At 43.3% G+C, this 27,551-nt stretch overlaps 1 protein-coding gene across 4 annotated transcripts in view; it reads left to right on the top strand.

Annotated features, from left to right (window-relative positions):
* The window catches only part of PCDH15 (protocadherin related 15), a gene marked incomplete at both ends in the record, with an annotated part of 244,341 nt that overhangs the window by 77,374 nt on the left and 139,416 nt on the right, over positions 1-27,551 (top strand). For all 4 annotated transcript variants that reach the window (XM_084210351.1, XM_084210349.1, XM_084210352.1 and 1 more), the window contains 2 exons: positions 17,491-17,599; positions 22,667-22,779. In XM_084210351.1, coding sequence (XP_084066477.1) covers positions 17,491-17,599; positions 22,667-22,779 — 222 coding nt within the window. The remainder of the gene's footprint in view (positions 1-17,490; positions 17,600-22,666; positions 22,780-27,551) is intronic.

Here is a 27,551-nt window from a genome sequence, read left to right as displayed (position 1 = left end):
AGGTGAGTGCAAGGCTCATTTCACACTCCATGCACACATGAATCCCAAAATGAGGTGATAACTTTTTCATTTCTTCTTGCACCTTGGTGCCAACTGCCATTCTTTCCAGCAGAGCTACTGCTTGGAGATCTGCACCTCTGTGGGAGGAACAGAAACAGGGATTGCTGAATTAATACTGATACCTGATCTTTGACTCCTATAATTCAGAATAATAAAAGGCAGAACCAATTGAATCACCAGGTATTGCCCCACCTGATTAACTCTGACATTAGGGTGACATTAAAATAATGTTAAGCTCTGGCATTAAGGTTTGTAACTTTGGTTTGTTGTCACAGCACACACGCTGTGTCCTGCTGCCTACAGCCTAGGGCAGGTTGAGGTTGGAAGTTGTCTTGGTCTGGAAAGACAGGTGTCTGCTAAGGAAGGCAGGAGCCTCCCTTGAAATGGAAAATGTAAACTCCCTCCCTCTGAGTTGTTATAATTTTGAAATTAAGGGGCTCTCAGGCAAAGACATGGGAACAGGAATAACAGTTCTTTACTAGGAAAATACAAATGCAATAGTACAAACAAAAAAACCCCAACACTACCAGAGCCAGAGCAGGCCCTGTCCCATGTGTGTCAGGGTAGTGGCACAGTCCCATCCCAGGGTGGTGGCACAGTCCCATGTTGGTGTCCCAGTCCCATCCCATGGTGGTGGCACAGCCCCATCCCAGGGTGGTGGCACAGTCCCATCCCATGGTGGTGGCACAGTCCCATCCCATGGTGGTGGCACAGTCCCATCCCAGGGTGGTGGCACAGTCCCATCCCAGGGTGGCACAGTCCCATCCCATGGGGTGGCACAGCCCCATCCCATGGTGGTGGCACAGTCCCAGGGTGGTGGCACAGTCCCATCCCAGGGTGGTGGCACAGTCTATCCCAGGGCTGGCACAGGCCCATCCCAGGGGGTGTCACAGCCCCATCCCAGGGTGGCACAGCCCCATCCCAGGGTGGTGGCACAGTCCCATCCCAGGGGTGTCCCAGTCCCATCCCATGTTGGTGTCCCAGTCCCATCCCATGGGGCTCACCCCTCCTGCAGTGCCAGCTGTGGCTCTGCTGCAGCAGGATCCTGCACAAGGGGGGAGTTTTCCTCTGCAGCTCCAGGGCTGCTGGAGATGGGGCTGCTCTCCCTCTGGGAATGCAGGGCAGGAGAAAGCTGCTCCTCTGGGAATGCAGGGGGCAAAGGCTGCTGGGGTGTCCCAACCCTCAGATTGTATCCAGGCAGGAATGCTTGGCTCCTCCCCTGGGCGGAGCATCTCCCCATGGGATGATGGAATTTGATCAGCCCTGCAGGGACACTCACTGGCCATGGACAGAAGATAATTAATAATTAATGGCCATTAACAGAATGGAGGGAGAATTGATTGTGGAAGAGATAAGGAAAACTGCCCAGTGAACAGAAGATAACTGCCCCAGCTCTGACAGATTGGAATGGAATACACAGCCCCATTCCCAACCTAAGACAGAAGTGTGGAGATTCTGCTCTTCTCTGCCTTACCTCCCTTCCTGTCCTATGCCTCACACTCTTTTTCCATCCCACACATTTTGGTGTCTGGCTTGGTGTGGCCTCAGGACTCCTGCTGCAATTATCCTTGGGATGGGTCAGTGGAAGGGAGAGATGATCCCTGTTTAACCTTGGAGTGATGATTTCCACATCTTCCCTACACACACTTCTACACCTTGGTGTACTTAGAGACCCTTTGTAGCTGTGTTGTGCTTGGGACTTGGAGAAGAACTGCCTTGACTTTAAATTCTACTTTAATTTTCTTTGTGCTTGGGACTTGGAGAAGAACTGCCTTGACTTTAAATTCTACTTTAATTTGCTTTGTGCTTGGTGGCATTTTGAGGAAAGGGGCAGTTCCCTGTCCAGCTGAGTGTGGGACCTCCTCAGGGTGAGCACCCAGACTGTGCAGGATGAGGAGCTGTGACCCCATTTCACCTGCACAGATCTGTTACAATCGCCAGTGTGGGAGCAGATGAGGCTGGAGTTACAAATAACTGGTGTTTTTATGGGTTTTTATCTGCTTATCTGAAGGTGTAACACACACCAGACAGTTTTTGTGGTGCTGCCTCTCAGTCAGAGGATCCCAGCCAGCTCCAGCTCTGCTCCTGCCCTTGGCCAGGCACGTTCCTCACTGGAAGACAAAGCAGTGTCTGCCAGGGAGAGAGGCTGGGACAGGAAAAATCTGACCTGGTACTGAGCTGAAAACTCATTTATTTAAACTTCCTGAGCTGCAGCATGCTCAGGGGCAGCTGCTTTTGTTTGTTTTTTAGCTTTTCTTGTTTGTTTTTTGGCTTTTCTTGTGTCAAACTGCCCCTGATCCATGAAATGAGCCCTGGGCTCTGTTGATGAACCACGAACTCTTTGCTGTTTATCTCTTTGCAGCACTTTTGATAAACCTGAGTAGAAGAAGTTATACCTTGATCCTCAAATATTTACTTGGCTTTTAAGAGATAATTCCTTTGGAAGATATGGATGATACCTGGATTCAGCTAGGAAATATTTATATTGTATTTATCCTTTACATTTTTATGTATTATATTTGTTCTCTACTAAGCTACTCCATAGCTACCATCACCCTACTCCCAAGGCTAAAGGATTATTTTTAGTTTAACACCACCTTAAAAAAATTATTTTTAATTTGCTTTTTAATTTTTCAATGAAGATGAGAAGGAAAATTAATGAATGAGGAACAAAGTTGAAGTATGAATTATTCAGAGGCAATAGCTGGAAAGAGAAGTCCTGCTTTGCTGGGCAAGGTGTCCACTCAGCTGACCCCTAAAGTAAAGCATTTAATGTCACTGGTAAGAGTAATATTTTTGTCCAGTATTGTTGGAATCTACCTATAAATTTAATGAGGTAAAAAGTTGGGAATTAATTACTTGTTGTTAAATTTCCAAGAAAACCTGTGTTGGTTGTTGATTAGGTTTGGGGATTTTTTTGTTGTTGTTGTTACATTGCTTTATATTTATATTATATTTTAGTGTTTCTGTGTCTGATCAGCTCTGGTAATTAATTTTTTCCCCCTCTTGTATCAGGAAGACTTGAATAAGTTAGCATTTATTATCAGGATGTGTGAGTCATCACGTGGAGTTAAAAAGTACAACCTCATGAATATCTCATAACATGGGCAAGATAATTTCTCCTCCTTTTTCCCCCCCCTTCAGTCCATTCCTGTCACACTCACAATGCGATGGTTTCTGTCACTTCTATACTCAGTGTTTTCCATCATCATGCAAAGAAAAGCCTGTTAGGCAGCAAAATATAGATTAGATATATTTCATTAATTGCTGGGCTAGATTGTGACTGTGGGATTTATTTTTGGGGTTCCATGGGGTTAATATGGGGTTCCCTGGGGTAATTTTGGGGTTCTGTGGGGTAATTTTGGGGTTCCCTGGGGTAATTATGAGCCCCCATGGGCACTAAGACACTCCTTGGCACCAAGGATTTTGTACTCAATCCAGATTGGACCTTACTCTTCTACAAGTTCCTTGTTCTTGCACCTCTGATGGATCCTCCTGCACGGAAGGGGTTTGGGTTTGTACTGATTATGCCCAGAATCCTCAGGAATTGTGTCAGCAGGGACTTCCCAGTGTTTGTGGGGCTCAGGTGCCCTCATGGAGCTGGGCTTGAGCAAAGCAGGGAGAGGTGAAAGGCTAAAAGATAATAAATAAAACTTTCTCAAACAGCAGTGAAGTTGAGAGAGGTGGAAAAATACTCTGGAGAGCAGGAGGTGCCCCTGGAAGTCTTTATTAGTGAGAAGGACATCTTCAGTTCCATCAGTTTGGATTCAGGGGGAGAAATATTTCTGCAATTTTCTGCATTTTTCTGAGGAGGTGTTGTAATCCCACTGAGTGAGCTGGGGTTGGGAGCACAGGACACTTCTAGAGGGTGTTAATCAGCCCTGGACAAATCAATTTTATGCTGATTATTGGTAATTAATTAGCACTGTACAGGATGGGCTAATTAATTACCAGTAATCAGCATAAAATTGGACTCAAATTGGTTTTGGACTTGATGACCTCAAAGGTCTTCTCCAGCCTAGTTAATTCTGTGATTAATTCTGGGTTTGGGTACCTTTGGGCTTGAGGATGACAAACACCTGACAATTCCTTCCAACTGAATTCCCTTGCAGCTTCTTCCTTTGGTCCTGCAAATCCCAATTCCTCCCAAACACAAAACCTCCTGGAATTTTCTCCCAGAGACAAATTAATATAAAACCTACAGCTGCAGCAGCAGCAGCACAAGTGAAAATTCTGGAAACAGCATCTCCCCATCTTGGTTATACTAATCAAAGATAAAAGTTCATCAAAATGTTCTGGGCTTCCTCCAGGGGTCATTAAATTAATTAATTCATTCAATAAATACCTTATTTGGCTGTGGGAAGTACCTGGTACAAAAGACATTTGATCCAGGGATCTGCCATGGAATGAGCACCAAGTAACCACCCCTGAAGTGGGAGAGATTTCCTGGTTCACCTAGAACTCCCATGCAGCTGCCAGGGAAGGTTTTTGGGGCACTGAAAGACACAGCCCTCAGATTTTGGCCTGTTAGGCTGAGTTGAAGTGGCTGTGTGTGGCTAAATCCACTTTCCTAGAAGCTTTCAGCAGATGAGGAGTGCCCCTCTTACCTGTGTGAGTGAATAACGAGGTTTTTTTCTTGATTCACAGGAAGGGAATCACCCCTAATAACAATAAAACTGCCTAAAACTAAAAAATCATCTTCAGTTGCCACTTTGTCTTGCTTTTGTTTTGTTTTTTGCTTTTTTGGTTTTTAGGTTTGGGGTTTTTTTGTGTGTGTTTGTTTGTCAGATATGGGACATCTTAAACTGCAAATGTTCACAATTAATTTAGGGAGTTGTTGGTCTCTAGAGCAGTTCAGTCTCAATCTGCCTTTATTTTCTTTTGCCTTATTTGTACCAAGATTTGGCTTTTTGAATTCGAACATGATAGAAGAGCTTTGCCAGGCTTTGGCCTGTCGAGACTTACAAGCTGCATTTGTGATTCAGTGGCATCAAGCCTCAGGAAATTATTTGGGATTTGATTTGTTTCTAATTATTCCTTTCCCAGCTGAACAGGCTCTGTCCAGTTTTTGGGAGTGCTGCTAAATGCTTTGTAGGGGGTGGAATTTACACTTCCTGCTGGAATTGGCCCATGATTGACTGCAGTTGTGTCTGCTGGCAAAAGGAAATGTTCAAAGTCTGCCTTCCAGAGAAAACAGAGTTTTCATCATTAGGAGGATTCTTTCTCTTCATACAAATCATTTTGGGCAAGAAAAAAAAAGTGACTTTATGTTTTGAGTAGGCAGCATCCAGCCCTGCTCTTAATTAGGCTAAAATCTTTGATGCAAGATAATTAGTGCTGGGCTGAGATGAATGGGAGTTCCTGGGTACTTTCATTGCAAAAATTATTTGGTGGACAGGGCATTGGGGTGACTTCAGGAAATAACCAGAAAAATGTTTTAAAAACTACTGTGTCTATACACACTAGTGGATGAAATTGGATGAAAACTTCATGACTGAGACTCTGAACAGTCCCTCTGCCCCTGAAAGACGAGCAAATTGTCCCATTTTTTGCAGGGATTAATTTTTCAGTAGCAATTTAGGTAAATGCTGTGACTCAGATGAGTGGAGGGGAAATGCAGATTGACTTCCCTGACACCTCTGCAGCTCTCAGGGTGCTTTTTGTGGAAGAAGGCAGAGTTGTGGCCGGGCAACTTGCCACTGGAGGCAGATAGCGATTTTTCTAATTAAATTTCAGCAGAGATGCAAGATGAACAGATAGGTAATCATGAAGTGCTTTGGAAGGGGGAAAGCAAGGCAAAAACAAAGATAAAATCCTCTGGTGTCTGTAGCCGCCCTGTTTATTCCAGACAAACCTTTCATTTGTGTTGCTGAAATGGTTCTTGTGGTATTAAAAAGTCTTTTTTCTTAGCTTTGCAACTGAAGAAGAAGTTGAGATTTTTTTGGTTTTGGTTTTCAAGGTTGTTTTGGCTTTATTTAATTTAATACATTTTTTTTTGACTTGCTGAGGTTTGTTAGCAGGTTGGGTTGAGGCACACTGACCGCCCTCGGGGCAGTGTTATTTTTTTATACTAAAAACTATATGTACTTTATTTACAATAATTTTAAAAATACTTACCACTTATGTTAGACAGTCTGTCTCTACTTTAAACTAATTTAGAAGTGTTACTATTATAGCAGAAAATGGAGGACAAGAAGAAGAAGAAAGACAGGACACAGAGTCTTTCATCTTTCTTCTTGAACTTCTATTTTAAATCTTTAAAATTTTACTTTTTCACTTTGTGATGAATTCACTAACATTTTACTTCAGCTTTTGTGGCTTGTAAATCTTTACACAAAGTTGGTAATTTTCTTTGTGGATTAAGATGGAAGGCACAGGTGTTTCTGACTCTGTTTTAAGGTCTTTGAGCTTTTAGCTTGGGTCTGGAGTCTTCTAGGGTAGCTAGAGGAATGTCTTGGGTTCTGAAAATTTGCATTTCCCCCCTCTTTTCACTCTGATTGCAGCCCTGCAGAGATCACCAGGTTGATGTGAACTTCTAGGTAAGGGATCAAGTTCCCAATATTGGGCTGGTTTTTAACCTGGTTTGGTGATTTTGGGTGAATCACTCAGCAAAGTCAAACTGGGCATCTTTGATAAGCTATTGATTATCTGCTAGTACCTGGTAGGGAGCTATAAAAGGTGTTTTTAAGTCTGCTGATGTGATTTTTCTCTATCCTTCCCCTTTTTAGGATTGCTTGTCTGTCTCCCACATGCCATCCCTCGATAGGCAGGGTCTTTTTTTTTAAGGAAAATGTCACTGAAAAGTAGTGAAGCATGAAAAGGTTAAAATCACAAAGATTTGATGTTACAGATAATTAAATTTTATGTATTTGGGAGGATAGCAGGATGGCTAATTAAAAAGAATTGTCAGTAAAATTGTCAGGAACTTTAATATGTGAATGCATAAACCTGAGAATAATCTCCCTTAGCAGCTCTTCCCTTGGCTGATGTATTGATCAGGCAGGACAGTCCCTGTTCATCTAAGATTAACCTGTAACTTTAAATATAGAAGTTTTTCAGATAGAGGAGAGGTTCATTTGCCTGGTTTATTTTTCAAAATCAAACAAAATCATGATTCTAACTTCCAAAATGCAATGATTGTCTAAAAAACCAGGTGTTTCAGACAACACCTTGGTGGAGAAAATTATAGCAAGGCTGCAGAATAAAGGAATAAAGTTTGAAAGGCACTTGACTTCAGGGGATTTAAACCCAGTTGTGCTTCAGAAGTTGAGTTGCTGTCTGTTGGGAAAAAAAAGAAATATATATTTATATATATAGTAGTTCTAATCCTTAAAAGTGGAGATTTTGAGGGGAAAAAGGATCAAGCTTGCCTGAAAAGTGAGAAGATTTTGGTCAAAAGAAATGAAAAGGGAAAGAAAAATGTCCCTGCAGATCATCTTTGAAGCTGGTTTTGGGTTGAGAGAAGCCTATTTTGGGTATTGCTGGGGCTGGGTTGTGGGACACAGAGACCCTGGGGCTCCCTGGGTGGCACAGGAGCAGCTCTGGGAGCTCTGCAGATGCTCAGGTTGGGCTGGAGATTTGGCTGCTGCTGAAAACAGGGGCATTTTCTAGCTATTCATCAAGCTGTAATGTTAAATCTCAAATTTGATGACTTATCAAGGCAGGAATAAAGTGGTAAAAATGACTGATTTTATAATTTATTGTTTTGTTTTCAAAAAATCTGAGAATGTTTCCTCAATTGCCTGTTATTTCTCTCACGGTTAGGAACTTGGAGGTGAGAAAATGTTCAGTTTTCCTGGCTTTGCCAGGAGCTGAGAAGGAAAAGGGCCCTGAGTTTGCCTGGCAGGAGGGACAGTGGTTCTGAAATGAGAAGGGATTTCCTTTCAGGAAGGAAGAGGAGCTGCTCTGATTCCACCTTTGGTCACAGCCACAGCATTCCAACCCATCCAAGGCTGCAGAGGGCAGGTCCAGGAGCACAAACCAGCTTTTTGTGCAGCTCAAGTCAGGCTAAAAATCCAATTAATGAATTAATCAACACCCAAGGGCTGATTGAGGAGCTCCTGTAAGATTCAATTCAGTTTTCTCTCCCATAGATCTGTGTTTGTTACAGCACCAAGAGGAGCTGCTGCCACAAAGGAAACATATGTAGCAATTTATTTGATCCTTAAATGTCGCTTGGAAGCGTTTGCAGGCTTTAAATGTTGACATTTAAACAAAATATTCTTGCAGTGATGCTTTATTAGCCAGCTTCACTCCAGAAAAATTCTCATCTCTGTCACATCCCTGGGCCTTGCAGGGAGAATTATTTCAGTGCCTGGGTTGTCCCATTGAACTGTAGCTGATCATTAGGGGTCAGGAGGAATTATTTCTCTTTTCAGCTCGTTGTCACAATTCAGAGGGTGCAGATTAATTCCTGCAAAACCTTAATTGGTGAATATTTGTGAGTGCATGTTAAAATGAAATCACCCTTGAAAATGAAATGAAAGGAAAATTCCCCTTCTCAGGACAGTCATGGTTGCTCTGCTCCATGCTATTGATAATTTGCAGAAAAAATTCCTTAAATCTTAAAAGTCTTTCTTGTGGAGAAAATGGAAATTCCTGGTGAGTGGAACTTCCTCTCCTGAAAGGAGAAAATGGGATTCATCTCCATTTGGCTCTGGATCCATACCCTGGGCAGCACAGCAGTGCTGCTGAGGCAGGGGTGGGCTTGGTAAATAATTCCTGCTTTTTGTCCTGGGATTGGAAAAGAAAAGCATTTAATAAAATAAAAAATTTCCCTATTTCACCCTAAAAAGATGTGAGGATGAGCCTAAGGATGAAGGGTGTGAGGATTACAGGTGAGGTGTGTGCACACACGTGCAAATTTGCACAAATTTATTGAAAATACATCCAAAATTTAGCTGGCAAAACCCTTTTTTTTTTTCCTGTAACCTTCAATCTAAAAGTGCCACTTTTAAAGTTACCTTAAAATCAGTGTAATAAAATAGATTTGATAATGAGGCAGAATTTGTAGCTAGCTCTGGCCACAAAATTTCTCCCTAAAATTCTTTTTCTGATAGGGTGGCAAACTTTAATGAGGATAGGATAGTGGTGGACACAGCTGGAATTAAGTAATGAGGTACTTTCAAATGACATTTCCACTCCTGGACTGGAGAAGTGCTCATTGAGTACCCAAAAGAGAGAAAAATCAGTACAGAAAATGAAAATGTTCTTCAGGCTGAGAGTGGGAATATCAATATATATCTATTTATATCTCTCTCTATATGTATATTTACATATACAGATATACATTTATATATATAGATATATATGTGTATAGTTATATGGTAAAGAGAATTATCCCTCTGTGAGAAATAGCATTTATGAGGAAAGAAAATTGGGTTAATATTACATTTATTTATTTGCAAAGAAATTACTCTTAGAAATTAAAAGAAATCTGGAAATCATTATGGTGGTGCTACATGTTTGTTAAATATTTTCTGATTTTTGGGAAGATGTAGGCGCCTGTCTTTGGCTTCACAGTTTGCTCCTTTGCACAGAAATCAGGATAATAAGAAACCCACATCAAAAATTTGAGGGATAATCAAGGAAATAGACTTCATAGTTGTATGGGAAAAAAGCCAAATGTCAAAAAAGAAATATTTATTGTTCTTTAGTGCCAGTCATCACCTTGGAAGGAGGAGAAGCTCTGGCCTGAATTCTGGTTGTGCTGAGGCAGGAAGCCCATTGCATAATGCATTTCATTTAGTCCCCTGCACAGACACTGCTGGGGACACTTCTTATCAAGCATGTCAGATACAGAAAAAGCAATTTAGTAAGCACTGTGATCAGATCCTGATGAAATTCAATTCTTTTTTGGCCCTGCTGTTCCTGGGAGACATCATTGATAAAAATAGTCTCTGTTTTCCTCTGTGTTCAGGTTCATTATGCTCTCTTGCTGCTCCTTCAAAATGTTGGGTTTTTTTCCCTTCAAAGGTTGCTTTTTTTTTTATACAAATGAATGGAAGGAATTGTGTTCTCTGACAGCTTACTCTGTTAACAACCCAAGCTGCCAGGATATTTGAATTTTACAGTTTTCATTTCAAGAAATTGCATAAACATGGGGCATGACAGAAACCCAGGGACACAGAGCCATGGCTTGTATTGAGCAGCTAAATCAGGTGCTAAAAGCTGTTTGATAATTTAGCACTGAGTTTAGAAAGAAGGTGAATTGAACAATTAATCCTGTGTCTTAATTTTTCCCATTGGTCACTAAAACACTTTTTTACCCCCAGAGAAGACAGGAGAGGCCAGGTCACCATCAACATAAATTATCCACTGTGGCCTTATAGCTGTGGCTCTGGAAATGAAGGGCAACTTCTGAGAAAGAAATAAACAGAAAAGTTAGTTTAGTTTTAAATTTGCAGATCACTTCTGGTGCCAGCACAGGAGGGACCTGGAGCTGCTGGGGAGAGCCCAGGGGAGGCTCCAGGATGGGCAGAGGGATGGAGCAGCTCTGCTGGGAGGAAAGGCTGGGAGAGCTGGGATTGTTCACCTGGAGAGGAGAAGCTCTGGGGTGACCAAATTGTGGCCTTGCAGGGCATGAAGGAGCTGACAGTAAAGATGGAGAGAGACTTTTCCAATGGATGGAGGAGGAATGTCTTCCCACTGCCAGAGGGCAGATTTAGATTGGATATTAGGAGAACATTCCTCCCTGTGAGGGTGGGCAGCCCTGGCACAGCTTTGCCCAGAGCAGCTGTGGCTGCCCCAGCATTTCCCTGGAAGGGTTAAAGAAAAGGTGGGGATGAGACACTTGAGAACAGGGATTAGTGGTGATGGATTGATGGCTGGACTGGGTGATCTAAAGCTCTTTTTCAACCTTACTGATTCTGTAATTCCAAGAAATATAAATGGGGTGAATTAGCTGTAAATCTCTGGGGTTGAGCAATGTAGATTAGGTTTCCTTAAGTTGTTGTGCCCTTGGTGAGACCCTACAAATGGGAGATTTGATGTGCCATGGTTTGACTAACAATGAGATTTTGGTGGCACCTCCTCCATTTGTAGCACGATTCCTGCTTTTTGGATTGACTTCTTTTGTGGTTGGATAACTCCCCTGAAACGTTCCCCACGTTCTGCTGACGCGCAAGCGCTCCGTGATGGATTTCTGCTCGTTAGTGTTTTGTCACAGCCCTTGTTGTGCTGGCAGAGCAGCTGAGGCAGCAGCAAGGAACGATGTTGGAATGGTTCTGCAGCTCTCCCTGCTGTTTTAGTGCCGAGTGTTGGCAAAGTCACAGGCAGTTCTGCACAGCATGCAGAGAACTCAGCTCATTTCCCGCTTACAGCTCCTATCCCAACCTCAGGAAAGCACAGGGAGAACCAGTGTGACCATAATGATTCATCAATTCATCAAGAACTTTGTTGGTTTAATAGTGCAGGACTTCCTGGGAAGGGCTTCTGGATGGCACCAGGGGCAATGTGTGTTGCTTTAGCGATATCCTCCATCTGGAGAAAAGCTCCTCAGCCTTGTTTTCCAGAGGGATGAGAGTTCAGCAGCAAATTCCTCAGCTGAGCTGTGAGAATGATGCAGGTGGAAGGTCCCAAGACTTGATCTGAAGTCCACTGGCCACAGTTAGAGCTGCCTGTAAAAATAAAAATTTTCAGTGTATCAAATATTGGTGTGAGATGTCCAGTGGGAGCTGATTGTGCTCATACAGAATCCCAGCTGGCCCCACTCCAGGAGCTCCAGGTCCCTCTGGTTTAGGTCTCTGGCCACCTTAGTGCTTTAACAACTCAGTTTTTGTGGGTAGAGAATGTCTTGCTGTGTTTGGCTCAATAATAAATTGACAGTGTGGGTTTTTGTCCATTTTCTCAGTGCATTTCTTGAGCTCACCCTGGTGAATCCAAACAAAACTTTGGGGACTCTTGCTTTCCATGCAGTTTTATCCTTTGCAGCATTTTCCACCTGTGTGGTGGCCCTGGCCCCTGAGCCCCAGGGATGTCTCTGGTGGGAGCTCAAGGGGTTGTGAATCATCACAGCAGCATCACCAGAGCGAAACCTGGAGCTGGTTCATGGTCTGGTGTCTTCAGTCATACAGAAAGCACCTCTCAGGAATATATTACCTGCTCAGAAAAGAACCTTCCTAGCTGAGGAATGTTGGTTCAGTTGGCTTTCAGTTTCATAAAATACAATGATCTTTTATGGTAACAAACAACAACAACAACAACAGCAACAACAACAACAAAAAAAACCCAAAAAACCAAAAAAAACCCCAAAAAACCCAAAATACATCACAAATTCCCCCAAAATACACCATAACTCCTCCCACAAATGGGAAAGGCAGCTCTGAGTAGAAAATTGTGTTATTCCAACTCCTAAAATCCGCCATTTTCTCTCTTTTCCTTCCCATCTTCCCCAAAGGAATGAGTTTTCCTTAAGTATCTACAGTTGGCAAATTCAGCTTTACATCTCAGGTAAATGGAAGAGATAGAAAATCTGATTTTTTTAAAAATCCTCATTATCAGCTGAGCAACAATTATTGTTGTACCCTGACTTTAAAAGAATTCCACACTGTCCACATCCTTTTATTCCTTTTATTGGAAGTCTGGCATTATTGGACATCTTAAAATAATTTTAAAAAAACATATATTAAAAATATTTTTAAAATATATTACTTTTATTTTAAAAGTCATGTTGATTTTGGGGTGTTTTTTCTTTTGTTCTTGAAAGCTCCAAATGCATATTGTGCATCTCAATTGTAAATTCCCCCATAATCATTCCATGGGATAGTGAAATCATGATAGGCAGGTGCCCAAAAATCCTGTTTGGATTTTTAAATGCAACTGCAGTCCTGAATTATTAAACACCTTTTAAATACAATAATTAAAAATATCAGCTGTTTCTTTTATTCACAATCCTCAGTAGGAGCCTAAAACCCCCTGGCACAAATGGGACTCTTAAATTTGCCTTGTTCCATCTCTGAACACCATGGATTTTTGCAGGTCCTGCTGGACATCCCACATGGAGAAGGTGCTGCTGTCCTTCCACAGTGAACACAAAAATAGGGGAGAGGAAAATGAGGTTTTTGCTGCTACCTTATTCTCTCTGAGCTTTTTTAAAGTATTTTTCTGCCTTGATCATCTCATGGCCCTGCAGACTCCCTGGCAGGCTCCCCATCACGGCTCTGTTTGAAGGAAGATTTTTTTTAAAAATTTATTAATATTTGTGCTAAAAGTTGCAAGGTGGGGTTGGGGTTCTGCTTTCTGGCCTACCCAGCTCTGCCAAACAACACCTGGAAGTCAATTAATCACCCCACCAATAACTGAGGGAGCTTTTCCCTAATGAGGAAAATAAATGATTGTGTATTCCAGCCTCAGATGAGCAAGATCTTGTTTGGTTTTTAATCACCTGCCAGAGCTTGGGCAGCTTTTCACGTTCCCCATGGCAGAGGTTGGGATTTGAAGGCCAGCTGTTTATTCTGAGTGATCTCCCTGCCCTGCTGTGGCTCCGTGCTGACTTTCCTGGCACTTTTTCCATCCTTTCCCAGCCAAACCCCCTGGTGCTCTTGCTTTGCCTCCAGTTGGCACCCATGGGCACCTCAGACACTTCACTCCTTCATTAATCTGTCTTCCCTTCCTTTTAATGAGCTTCCATCTCCTCATGAAGCTCCTGAGAAGGAGCCTGGTAGGGGATTTTTCAGCCTCTTGCAAGAATGTTGGATGCCTGTGGAAGACTCTTACTTTGATTCCTCATTTTTAAAACAATTCTTTCTGATTTACACAATTTCTTAAGCTTCCTATGTGTGCTTTGATTAATTTCTTAACGTGCTATTACCCATTTATTAATGTAATGGCTGCTTTATTGTTCTATGGTTTTGTAGTTCTAATTTCTAAATTGGAATTAAAAAGATATTGTTTGTGGATTATTAAAGCAATCTGAAAGCACCTTGAGTTTTGCTTCAAGGCACATCAGCCAATTCGATTCAAAACAGATTTAAATCATTTAAGTTGGGGCTGTTCTTCCTGGAGAAGAGGAAGCTGTGGGGCGACCCCACAGTCCTAGCCAGGGTCTGAAGGGATCCAGGGAAGCTGGAGAGGAACCCTGCAACAGGAACTGGAGTGACAGGACACAGGGAATGGGTTCAGAGTGACAGAGGGAAGATTTAGATGGGTTTGGATTGGAAGGGACCTTAAATCCCATCCAGTGCCACCCCCTGTGCCATGGGCAGGGACACCTCCCACTGTCCCAGGCTGCTCCAAGCTCTGTCCAACCCAGCCTTGGACACTTCCAGGGATCCAGGGGCAGCCACAGCTGCTCTATGAATTAATGGTGAATTTAAACCCAGACTAACAGATGGGATTGGTTTTGTTGTGGCTGTGTTTCTAACTCGAATGTGGGGTTTTCTGAGAGGGTCCAACTGATCTGGGAATTTAAAAATAGCATTTTAGTCTTGGTCAGTTTTCTGCATAATCCTCTCTCTTCCCATGTAACTTGTGTGCCATCCTAAAGCCTTTTAAAAATTCAAGCAGATGTCAAATATATCTTCTTCTCTCTTTCTTTCTGCCTATTTTGAGCTCGTCTCCCTCATTACACTTTTAAGAGTTTAATTTTTCAGAGAATCCCAAACGGAGTTGGGTGATGACAAAGGACCTGGCCAGTGGGACAGGGACAGGGACAACAGCCGTGAGCAGGAGGGGAGTGAGGAGCTTCCCAGTCCCAACTGGGGAGGCCAAGAGCATCCATCCTCACTTTTTAATGTGCCTATCCCTGATATGTCTGCACCTTAAATTACTTTGGTGTGGAAAAGGCTGGAAGAGCCTCTGGAGCTGAGAAACCTGTTGGAAATGCCTGGGGGAACACAGCTTGGGGTGTGGTGGCAGGTGACCATGGGACTGCCCACAAGGGGTCAATAAACTGCCTTTCCACCAACCCTGGCTCATTCTCCTCCTCCTGGCTCATCCCTTTTCCCTCTAAGTTTTCCCTCAGCAGTGCCAAAGCTCTCCCAGCTCCCTTCCAGCTCTCAGCAGGATGATTTCTGACAGCTCTGCCAAAACTCGGCCGAGCGTGGACTTGTCTCATTCCTATTCCCATGCTAAATTTCAAGTCCCCTCTTGCAGAACACAGAGCTTTCCAAAGGAAAAGCTGCCAGGACGAGTTGTGTGTGGGGAAAAAAAAGGGTGTCTGGCTTTTCACAGAGCTCATTAAGGGTTTTTGTCATGCAGGGAAACGTTCCAAGGGGAGGGGAAAGCCTGGTGTGCACGCATCCATCTGTGGTGCCTTTGTGGTTGGTTGAGCAGCCAAGGTCACTGAAACTGTGGGACTTGGGAATGGCAGCTCTGGAGGCTGGATTGACAGAGATGAAAGCTGGCACCAGTTTTGGGGGTTACCTCACTGTGACCTTCCAGGACCTGAAGGAGCTACAAGGAAGATGGAGAGAGACTCTGTACAAGGGATGGAGTGGCAGGACAAGAGGGAATGGCTTCCCACTGCCAGAGGGCAGGGATGGATGGGATATTGGGAAGGAATTGTTCCCTGGCAGGGTGGGGGGCCCTGTGAGATTTCCAGAGCAGCTGTGGCTGCCCCTGGATCCCTGGAAGTGTCCAAGGCCAGGTTGGACTTTTGGAGCAGCCTGGGACAGTGGAAGGCATTCCCTGCTCATGGCAGGGCTGGAATTTTGGATCTTAAAGGTCCCTTCCAACCTGAACCATTCCACAGTTCTACAATTCTATCTCCGTGTTAAACATTTGAATTCACTTCCAAATAATTGTTCCCACACCTATCCATACTTTTCCAATGTACCTATCCCTACAATGTCTGTGTAGGCACAGAGGTTGTGCTCATTGGGAGTGGGGCTGTGGCTGAGCCCAATGGGTACAGCTGTGCAGGACAGGTGACTGATATTAAAGGTAATGAGCCATTAATGAGCTCAGGGGCACTGACCAATCCCCAGGGAGCAGAGGGCACACAGGTGCAGTGCATTAACCATGAGGGTGTAAAAGGTGGGGCTGAAAAACTATCAAGTGCTGATGCTGGAAGCCTTCTTCTGTGTAAGTTGCACCTTTGCTGTCAGTGGTGAGTTTTGTTTCCCAAGGAAAAGGGCTGGAGTTCATGTCCAGGGCCTTGTGGCCCCACTGGTCTGAAATTCCAGATGGTGCAGGATGTGTCCCCAGCCTGCCACCACCTGCAATCTGAGCTGTCCTGGCAATGCCAAGCACCTCCTGCAAACTGGAATGGTGTGTAGGCACAGAGTTTGTGCTCATTGGGAGTGGGGCTGGGGCTGACCTCATCCCTAACGAGCTACAGCTGTGAAAAGCAGGTGAACAATATTGAAATTAATGAGCTGTTAATGAGCCCAGGGGCACTGACCAATCACCAGGGAGCAGAGGGCACACAGGTGCAGTGCATTAACCATGAGGGTGTAAAAGGTGGGGCTGAAGAACAGGCAGGGCAGTTGCTTGCAGCCCTCTGAAGTGTTGGGGTGTTCCTCTGTGTGAGCAGATGCCTGAAACCTTCTGGCCTGGTAAGGTGTTACTGTGTATGGGTTAAAGCTTTCTGTGGTGATGCTCTGTGTGTTGTGGCCCTCTCAACTGTGGCATGTTAAGTTTCTTTTGCAGTGTGTGTTTGTGCATCACAGCCATCCCAGCTCCTGATGACGCTCCAGTTCCATTTGTTGTTTTCCTATTTTCAGACGTTTGCTGTGTTTCACTGTGTGATGGCTGAAATCCCTGATTTGAAGGACTATTTATAGAAATGCAGTCAAGTGTTTGTGAGCTTCCTTTATCAAGTGTTTACTATCAGCTTCTAAGCTGCTGAGGGGGCTGGAACACTTTCTCTGTGGAGGCAGGCTGGGAGAGTTGGGGCTGGAGAGGGAAAGGTTGTGTGGAGACCTCACAGCTCCTTCCAGGGTCTGAAGGGTCTCTGGGGAAGCCAGAGGGGGACCCTGCAGCAGGAATTGGAGGGACAGGACAATGGGGAATGGCTTCAGACTGACAGAGGGGAAATTTAGGTGATATATACGGAAAGAATTGTTCCCTGGCAGGGTGGGCAGGCCCTGGCACAGGGTGCCCAGAGCAGCTGTGGCTGCCCCTGGATCCCTGGCAGTGCCCAAGGCCAGGTTGGACCAAGCTTGGAGCAGCCTGGGATGTTGAGCTGCCCATGGGAAGGTGTTCCTGCCCATGGCAGGGGTGGCACTGGATGGGCTTTAGGGTCCCTTCCATACAAGCCATTCTGGGATTTTTGTGATTCCTTTCCTCCAGGATCTGTTCTAAGGCTCATAGAAAGGAGGCTGCTATAGAAATGTTGATGTTCTTTGGTTAATTTGGATTTAAAGGATCCATGAGCTGTAAATATTCTTCTTATTCTGAAACCTCCAGTGAGATGTTGTTGTGCTAAACCTCCAAATGTCCCTGCTGGCTTTCTAATTGCTCTGTTTCCCATGTGCTTTCTCATTTCAGGCCCATGTGAATCCCATCAGTGTCACTCCACCCATCCAAGCCATAGACCAGGACAGAAACATCCAGCCTCCTTCAGATCGACCTGGCATCCTCTACTCCATCCTAGTTGGTTGGTGTCTGCTACTTTTCCTATCCTTCCCAATTTGTTTGTGACTAGCCAGGAAAAGATTCTCTGGGAGAGTGGGAACCCTGTTTAAAAGTTCCTCTTGTGGTCAGTGGGATGTTTGGAATTGTTCTTCTGCCTGTTGGTGTTTAGTTGCCCCATGGAAGTTGATTTCTTGTAGTTTTTTATTATGTTTATTCAGATTAAATCCAGAATTGCTGTCTGGTTTAGTGAATGGAACAACACAGTGGGGGAAAGGAGAGTTCTGCTGGGATGTGCTTTCCATTGACAAAAAAAGAGGCTGAAAAAAGCTAATTAGAGCAGATTTCATCCCAAAAATCATGTGGCGCAGGGCAGCTCCAAGGATCTTACCCCATCCACCTCTGGTTTTGCTGCCTGTGAGCTTTCCTTTGTAATTTCAAGTTGGTTTAGTTGGTTATGCTGCTCTCTGTTATTTTTCCTGCTGCTTCCCTGTGTTTGGCATTTGTTTCTGGGTTTGTAGGGTGTGACCATGGTTGGCAGTTGCAGGGTTCCACCTGCCTGGCCAGTCCCAAAATCCACCCAGGGACCTTTCTGTGGGATTTGGAAAGGGGAAATTTTGTGGAATCCCATTTTCCCCTGTTTTCCCTGTGTTGAACTCTGTGGTTTTCCCAGCTGAGGAGAGATGCGAGTGAGGGTTTTGAGGAGCACATTGTGGAGGTTTAGATCTGCAAATGGGTTTATTTATAAATGTCATAAATTGATTTTATTCCTAACTTCTGCAGGAACAGCTCCACCCCAAGGCCAAGTTCAGGCCAACTTTTAAAGGTTTTTTTCATAATTTACAAAGTTTATCAGGAGTGAGATTATTCAAGATTGTGTGTCACTAACCTGGGATGTTGGGAATATTGCAGTGGCTGTTCTGATCTCCAGGAAATAATTCAGAAATGTGTGGTGCAGCAGTTTGGGTTGATTTGGGGAATTTTTTCCCTTCCTTTTTCTTTCTCTTTTATTTTTTCTTTTTGTCCTTTCTTCTTTACTTTTTTTCCTTTCCTCCTCTATTCCTTCTTTTTTCTTTTTTGCTTTCTTTTTTCCATCTCTTCCTTTATTCTTCCTTTGGTTTTTTCCTTTTTTCTATTTTCTTTCACTTTTCTTCTTCTTTTCCCCTTATGTTTTCCTTCTTTTTCCCTCTTTCTTTTTTCTCTTTTCCTTATTTTCCCCTTCCTCACCAACCTTTCTGAAATTTCTTCTTCCTTTTTTGTTCTTTTCTTCACTCATCTTTTCTTATTTACCTTCTTTGTTCTGTTTTTTTCTTATTTTCTTTTTTCCTAGTTTTGTTTCCCTTCTTTTTAACTTCATTTGCCCCTAGTATTTTCCTTTTTACTTACTTTTTTCTTTTCCTTTCATTTTCAATTCTATTCTTTTTTTTTGCCTTTTTTCCTTATTTTCTCCTTCCTATTTTCCTTCTCTTTTCTTCTTTTTTTTCTTCCTCTGTTTTTTTTCTTCCCCTATAGTTTCATTTTTTCATCTTTTTCCTTTTTCATCCTTCTTCTTCATTTTCCATCTTTTTTCCTCATTTCTTTTTCCTTGTTTTTTTCTACTTTCTATCTTCATTTTAAAATTCATTTTTACCTTTTTTTCCTCCTTCCCCCCCCTCCCTTTGCTCTTTTTTTTTTCTTGTCTGATTTTCTCTTTTTTTTTCCTTATTTTCCCTCCCCCGTGCTCTTCCTAAGGATTTCTTTTTGGATTTTAAGTCTGCCTTCATCCCTTCCAGGATTTGCTATTTCTGTTTTAGCCTCAGAAAATGTTAAGCAGTTGCACAGAAAACAGCCCTTGCAGATATTTCTCACTATGTGGATTTTCTACTCCTTTTTCTTTAGATCTAAACCTCCTCCTACCTTGATATCTTTGGGAATGTCCATTTTTAAACACAGAGAGGTTTGAACCTGTGGAATGAGGGAATAAGTTCTTAATTTAAATTTTATTTCATTTGACTCAGTTTTATTTGGTTCTTTTTTTTTTTTCTTTTTGCCCACCTGTGCAAGGCACATGCTCCAGGCACTGTGGATATTTGATATATTTAAGGTTTAGGAATGGGATATTTGGGGTGTTTGTGGGTTTTGTTTGGGTTTTTTTTTTTTTGGTAATACACTAATTTTTCCAATCCTTGGCTTTTGGAAATGTTCATTTCTTTTGGTCTTTGCAATATACCCACATTCCCTGGACTTATCCAGGCATGAAGCAAAGTCCCTTCCCTTTATTTTTTATTAGCACTGTCACTGATTCTACCAATAAATTTCATTTTTTGGCTAGAAAATGTACTTGTTTTAATAGTAAAATGTATTATGTTTAATAGTAAATTACTAGTGAAATATTCTTTTTAGGAGCAATTTGAAGCCTTCATTTTCTCTGGGGTCAATCCTTGAGAAAAGCTGGATTTTCCTTTCAATCATAGGCTTTTTTTGCCCTTGGAACTGGCTCTGTGATTTCTGCTGCTAATTTTGGACATTTTTTGTTAATACTTTAAAGAAAGAGCCAAAAATGCACAATAGCTTTTGGGAGGGGGGGAATCCTCTCCAGTCCTGTGCCCATTTTAAGCCCCACAATTCCTCTCCTCTGGCTCTGGAAAATGCAAATTGAGGAGTCCTTTCCTTCTCCCCTTGCTGCCCCAACGTTTTGATCCCTCAGCCTCTCCAAACCCATGGAATTTCTGGAGCCAGGAGCTCATCCCTGCATTTCAGCACAGGCAGAGGTGGACTGAGGGCTGCTCTGTGCTGTCAAAATGGAAATTATTTTGTACATGCAGGAGCAGATATCCCTGGTCCTGGAACAGCTGGCTCCCAGAGTTGAAAAATCCAGGAATCTGAGCTCTAAATTTGGGGAGCTCAGGAGGAATCCCCAGTCAGGATTTTGGGCATCCACCTGTGTAATCCCTAATTTGTTTATTTTTCTGTCATCCACCTTGCTGCTTTTTCCTCCTTGACCTGCTGAGGTCGGTTTGGTTGTTAGTGGAGTTTTTTTGGGTTGGTTTTTCCCCATTTTTTCCTCCCCCAGATTCTTTCCTGACATCCTTACACAATATTAGCTTCATCTTCCCTTCTCTAGACCCCTTTGTGACTTTTACCCTCCTCCCCTAGATATTTGTTCTCCTTTAGGGCATTTTTTCCCCCCCTTTCTCAGAGTTTTTGTGTTTAGTCCCTAATTCTGTGACATTTTTTAGCTTCAGCAGCAGCCCTGCTGATGTGCAGCCTCTAAAACCAGCAATCTGTTACCTGCCAAAATTCTGCAGCTCCTGCTGGGTGCCTTGAGCTCTTCAAAAATTAAATTAATTAATTAGAACTTGAAATTGAAAGGCAGGGCAAGAGGATACAGGACTTGGAGCTTGAAGCTCTGCGTTTGTGCTGGTGGTATAAGAGTAAAATAATCCATGGTGGTTCTTTGGCTGCTTTTTGGGTTGATGATAGATATCAGTGTAGATTAAGAATCACAGAATATATATATATATATATATATATGGAGATATATATAGATATATAATACAGATAATATAATAGATAATTATATATAATGTATAGTAATTATCTGGAATACATTAGCTATTATTTATCATATAATGTAGATATTAGTTATATGTATATTATGTATTGTATTATATATAATACAATATAGATATTATATGTATATTATATATATATAAAATTATTTGTATAATTGATTTATCTAGCAGATGGCTGTCATTGGAGGATTGCAAATTGAATTATTGCAGTAATTTATCTCCTGGCTTTCTGAAAGCACTTTCCAACCATTGCACTTGTAAGGGGAACAAAAACCAGCAGCACTGATCAGGAAAGTGATCTTCCCTTGTGTTCAATCCATGCCTCATTCCTGGCTGGATGCAGGTTTGTGCTGCTCCCAGGGCAGCTTTAGGGTCTCAGGGATTTTTTGGATGGGATCTCACCCCTTGAGCCAGGAGTGCCTTCTGCCCTCAGCTGCTGACAGGGCTGCTCCCAGACCTAAACCCCTCAAGATTTTAGGATTCTTTAATCAGAATTTTGGCTCACAGGGTTGCTGAGCTGGGAGCGCTGCAGTTCACTCCGTGTGGAACACTTGGGATTTCTGGGCCCTTCTGCACCATTTCTTTGAAAATCCCAGGGCTCAGAATTACTGTAGTGGGATTTTTCCCTCCTCCTGTGCCAGGTGTGGTGCTGGAACTTTTTGGCTTTAGGCACAGGTGCGTTTTTTGGGCTGCAGCTGCCAGGCACAGCCTTGGAATAGCCCTTCCTCCATCCCCATGGGGTTCCCAAAGGGAATGGCCCTTCCTCCATCCCCATGGGGTTCCCAAAGGGAATGGCCCTTCCTCCATCCCCATGGGGTTCCCAAAGGGAATAGCCCTTCCTCCATCTCCATGGGTTCCCAAAGGGAATAGCCCTTCCTCCATCTCCATGGGTTCCCAAAGGGAATAGCCCTTCCTCCATCTCCATGGGTTCCCAAGCCCTTCCTCCATCCCCATGGGATTCCCAAAGGGAATAGCCCTTCCTCCATCTCCATGGGGTACCCAAAGGGAATAGCCCTTCCTCCATCTCTCCATGGGGTTCCCAAAGGGAATAGCCCTTCCTCCATCCCCATGAGCCCACTCAGGCTCTGGGACTTCTGGAGAATATCCTGGAAATCCACAGCCATGAAAACACCAATAGACAGCAAATAAACAACAGACAATAAATTGAAATTTCATCTGGTGCTTCCTCCCTGAGGAGAAACTTTTCCCAGTAGGATTTCTAAAATAACCTGTCTGTTGTTACCATGTTGTTATGACTTATATCTGTTATTTATGTGCTATTATTAATATTCCTGCTGTTATCAAGTACTTGGGGAGGCCCAGTTGAGAGGAATCTTTGTGGTTTTGGAGAGTAAGGAAATAATAATATTAAACACATAACTTTATGGTATCCTTAAGCTCTGTGTCCACATAAGACAATATTTTATCCTCCCAATAACAAAATGAGGTTTTGTTCCTTTGATGATTAATGAGTAAAATAAACACATTGCTGAACTAAACCTTTCAGAGCTGTTTAAACCTCAATGTCTTTTTTGCAGGTACTCCTGAGGATTATCCCCAGTATTTCCATATGAATCTCACAACAGCTGAACTGACACTCCTCAAGCCAATAAATAGGGATTTACACCAGAAGTTTGACTTGGTTATTAAGGTAATTTTGGCTGATTTTTTTCAGTGGTTTTTTTTATTCTTTGGAAAACAAAAGGCTCTGGAGAAAATGTAGGGTGGGCCTGCTTGTCTCTTCTGTAGTTTTCTCTTCCTTTTTTAGCCTTTTCCTTCTTTCCCTGCTGAGCTTGGTTTGGTTGTTAGTGGAGTTTTTCAGGTTGGTTTTTTCCCTTTTTTTTTTTTCCTGGCTTCTTTCCTGACATCCTTGCACAATACTAGCTTCATCTTCCCTAGATCCCTTTGTGTGTCTTAGCCTGTCAGGCATCACTTAGCTCCATGGGGGAAGAAGGGTGTGTGAAGCATTTGTGGGAAGGGAATGAACCCTGGCAGAGTTGTAACATTTCACATTACATCGTGTGAACAAGCTCAGCATCACTCAGCGAGTCCCCTCGCTTGTTATGAGCCCTGTTGTCCTAAAAATGCAGCTGCTTTCTGTTTAATGTGTTCAGTTCACAGCCCATTCTGGAACACAGGGATACAGAGCACTGTGTGAGAGGTGAATGTTCACAGAATCCCACTGATGCTTGAGAAGGCTGAGCTAGAACAGAGCTGGACAGAGCCAAAGAATAAAGCAGGGATTTATCCAAAGGATCTCCTCCATGGATCCACCTTGGGCAGCACAAGAGCCCAGCCAGGGCTGCACCCAAGATGGACCAAAATGGTCCCAAAATGGACACCTGGTCATGGGGTCTGTCACTGGGATCAGTTCTGCTCCATTTGCACCTTGCAGTTCACTGTCCCATCCCAGCTCCAGCCCCTGCAGTCCCATCCTTGTTTTTCTCTCTCCAGCCCACGTTGTTTGTGCTCTTGGGCTGAGATTTGGATCATTTGTCCTTGGTCCCTATGTAGAGCAGGAATTGTTTTGTCTCCCTGCTCTGTGCAGAGAGCTCAGCATCCCTTAGTGTGAAGCTCAGACCCACACACTAAAGCAGCACAGAATGTGAAAAATAGAAAAGCTCAAACCTGAGGCATCATTAGCATGGGTCAGGTTGGGATAGCAGTGAATAATTCATATTTGAGTAGTGAATATTCACAGGATCCTGGGGTGTCTGAGGCTGCAGAGCTCGGTGGCACCTGGTGTCCCCTCCCTGCTGCAGCAGGGCCATCCCAGAGCCCAGGGCACAGCATTGTGTGCACCCAGCTCTGCCACAGCCCCAGGGAGCAGAGAGAGCCCCCAGGCTCTGTGGTAGTAACTTGGGTCACTAATGGCCATGCTTACAGGATTTAGTAGGTTCCTGTTGCTGTGCTAAATGTTCAGTCAGGGAAAATAAGGAAACAGTAAGGAAAAGGATCACTCTGTAAGAATGATTATGTGCCACTTGCTAAAACAATAAAAGTTTTTATGCTGTATCCTTCAGGGACCTTTGGAATAATGGCTCAGGCTTGTACCAAATCAAACCTTCGGCTTCTTGTGTTGCACATTTCTCATTTCTTGCAGTTGCAGGATCTGATTCTGTTTTATCTGGAGGGGTGCAATGTGTGAAGTTTCCCTTCAAACAGAAAATATGCTGCTTTTGCAGCATGTGCTCAGTTTAATCTTTAAAATATTCCCTCTGATATGAGAAGATCAATTTTTTTTTTTCTTCTGTTAAGATATTATGGAAAACTGTAAAATGGAAAAGGTGGTGAAGTCAATACAGGAATATTTGAATGCAGGAAGGAAGGTGGACAGGAAATGGGGGCACTCACCTGCATTGCTGATAAATGTTGAATTTTCAAGTAGGGACACAATGAAAATCAACTAAACATCCTAATAAGAAATGCTGGATTTCAGCCTTCCTCTACCTTTGGAATATATTAGATGATAAGCAAGGGGAAAACCAATTTTGGCTTCCTGTGGAAGCTCTTTGGACTTCCAGTCCCTGCCAAGAAACATGGGCATGATTACAACTTCCTTAGAAAAAGTGGATTTTGGGGAGGGGGTTCCCATTGAAATTTCCATGTGGTAACAGCAAGGCTGCCACAATCTGTGGATTAAACCATTAACCTGAAAAGGCTTAATTAAAATTAGTGACATGACCACTGCACTATAGACATGAGACTGTTCTTGTTACCAACTCTCAGTGCCAGGCATGTTTTATTGTTTGTTTGTTTGGGGTTTTTTTAAGCATGAAGCAAGTGGGAGAATTAATCAAATTGATGCACTTTGCTCCTTTCCTGTTTGAGCAGGGATTGTTTATCAATCAGCCAGAATCTAAGCTGGCACTTCCATTATGATCCATTTGCAAAGAGGATGGGCTGTGGGAGGCTGGGTGTGCTGGCACAGGCAGGGAAGTGCTCAGGGATGGAATTCCTGTGCTTGGGAGAGTTCACCACACCTGAGGAAGAGCTGGTTTTGATCAACTTGCTCGTGCTGGGAGTGATTCAGTTCACAGGGACTCGCTTTTGGAGTAGGCAAAGCATGAGGAGCTGCAGGAGTTTCTCCTCAGGGTTTACAGTGGGTTGATATCCAGTAATTAAGGAAAAATCATGGCATTTATCCATTCAGAGCTGCTATAAAACCTGGGGGAGTTGCAACAGAAAAAAATAAAAAAATTAAAAACCCTGGAAATATTCTGATGCTAATGAAGGGCAGAGAATCCCAGATTGGTTTGGGTTGGAAGGGACCTTAAAGCCCATCCAGTGCCACCCCTGCCATGGGCAGGGACACCTTCCACTGTCCCAGGCTGCTCCAAGCCCCAAAGTCCAGCCTGGCCTTGGGCACTGCCAGGGATCCAGGGGCAGCCACAGCTGCTCTGGGAATCTGTTCCAGAACCTCCCCACCCTCACAGACCTTTTCCATTTCTGATTCTACCACTCTGGTTTATGTTACTCATCCAGGACTGCATCAGATTTTCTCCCCTTGAAAGAAAATGCATTTTTGTCAGGTTCAAAATCATGGAAAGCATTTTATTTCTCCTGCAAAAATTGATTCTCCTTTTCTGATGGCATTGTATTAGTGACTAAAAATGCTTTGGTTTTTAGAACATCAGGTGGAAAAATAGAAGAGTGTTTTGGTGATCTCATGTGGGGACCTGTGTACTGGTGAAATGAAATTGATTACTTTAGGGTGGTTTAGATAGCTAAATTGGTAGACAAATTGATTTAGTTAATTAAATTTATAGTTCTAGAGTGGGTTTTCATCCAGCTTGGCTGGTCAATTCATAAACCACTGTTGTATTTGATTGTATTTGGGAAATTAGGGAGGATTTATGTGACTTTGGCATCTCCATAAAAACTTAAATTACTAAAAAAAAAAAGGGGGGGAAGAGGGAAAAGATAAGATTGCCAGCTTCAAATAATGTTTGTAGCCTGACCTTTATTCATCAGACTTTTCCTTGAATGTAAGAGCTTTATGGCTCCTAGTGAATACAGCCTCAACCTGGGCTTGTGGGACTGGATGAGCTTTAAGGCCCTTTCAAGCCAAACCAGTCTGAAATTCTGTGAGCAAGAATTGGTTTGTGTCCCTTGGGTTGTTTTGGTGCCTTCCCCCCAGAAATGTGCTTCCACACCATGCCAGGGCAACACAGAGGGTTTTGAAGAATATTCTTTCATGGCATTTTCTGGATCCCTTGGATGTATCCCTGTGGTCCCAGGGGGGATTTCAGCTGGGCTGTCCTTAACCCAGTGACAATTCCTCAGAAACAGCTCTGCAGTGGGGTTGTTTCCCTGTTGTTTAGAAGGTCAGAGTGGAGCAGAGTGTTTGGAATTCCAGGGTTAGAGGGGAAATTGGTTTGGGATCCCATTGTGCATGAGGTGATGGAGAACATTTCTGTTGTAGTGTCTGCTCTGGAATTTCTCCTGGCTGGAATTTTGGAACTGAGTGGGATTTCCAACCAAACTGGGCAGCACAGGCAGCTCCCATCTCCGCTCCCTGTGAGCAGGGACAGACCCAGAGAATGGCTGGAGCAGTGCTTGGGTGCCAGGGGAGGTTCAGGTTGGATTTTAGGGAAAGGTTCTTCCCCCAGAGGGTGCTGGGCACTGCCCAGGCTCCCCAGGGAATGGGCACAGCCCTGAGGCTGCCAGAGCTCCAGCAGAGCTTGGACACTGCAGGGATGCCAGGGTGGGATTGTAGGGATGTCTGTGCAGGGCCAGGAGAGCATCCATGATTCTTGTGGGGTCTTCCAGCTCAGGATATTTTGTGGTTCTCTGATTCCTTTTTCATGGGAGTGCTTTGGATCAGAGAGATGCCCCCAGCAGTGCCAGTGCAGTTTGGGATATATCACACAGATATTGAAATGAATCACACAGACTCCATTTCCTTCATGCAGGAAAAAGGCTATTCTTTATTCACATAACTCCTTTTTATACAATTCTACAGACCTCATGTGTGATTCCAGTTGGTCACTAACTTTATTGCCAATGAATCTATTGGTTAGTAAAAGGTATTTTACTTGTCCATCAAATCTCTCTACTCTTAAATTGTTCAAATATTTTCTTCACTGATTCTCACGGGGTAGATTTAATGTTTATCCAGGTGCTGGTTGTTTTTCACCCAGGAATAGATTATGTTAACAAACTGTTCACACCAGGATTGCTTTCACATGGGAACTTGCAGTGTGCTAGCTTGACAGGCTAGCCACTGATCTAACAGAGCAAGCCTGATTTTATAAGGTCTTTCTTTTATAATTTTTCTACTTGACTGCAACAGCTCAACTCTTCCCAATGTCCATGATTCTCCAGATATGGATCTCTGCACAAACAACAGGAAGGGATGCTCTCCTGCTCCTCACTCTGGAAGTTGTTGGGTTTCTCTTATTCCAGTGGGAGCTTCATTGA

Source organism: Fringilla coelebs (assembly GCF_963513975.1).
Source record: "Fringilla coelebs genome assembly, chromosome: 8".
Taxonomy (NCBI): domain Eukaryota; kingdom Metazoa; phylum Chordata; class Aves; order Passeriformes; family Fringillidae; genus Fringilla; species Fringilla coelebs.
This window is presented reverse-complemented; position numbering and strand designations above follow the sequence as displayed.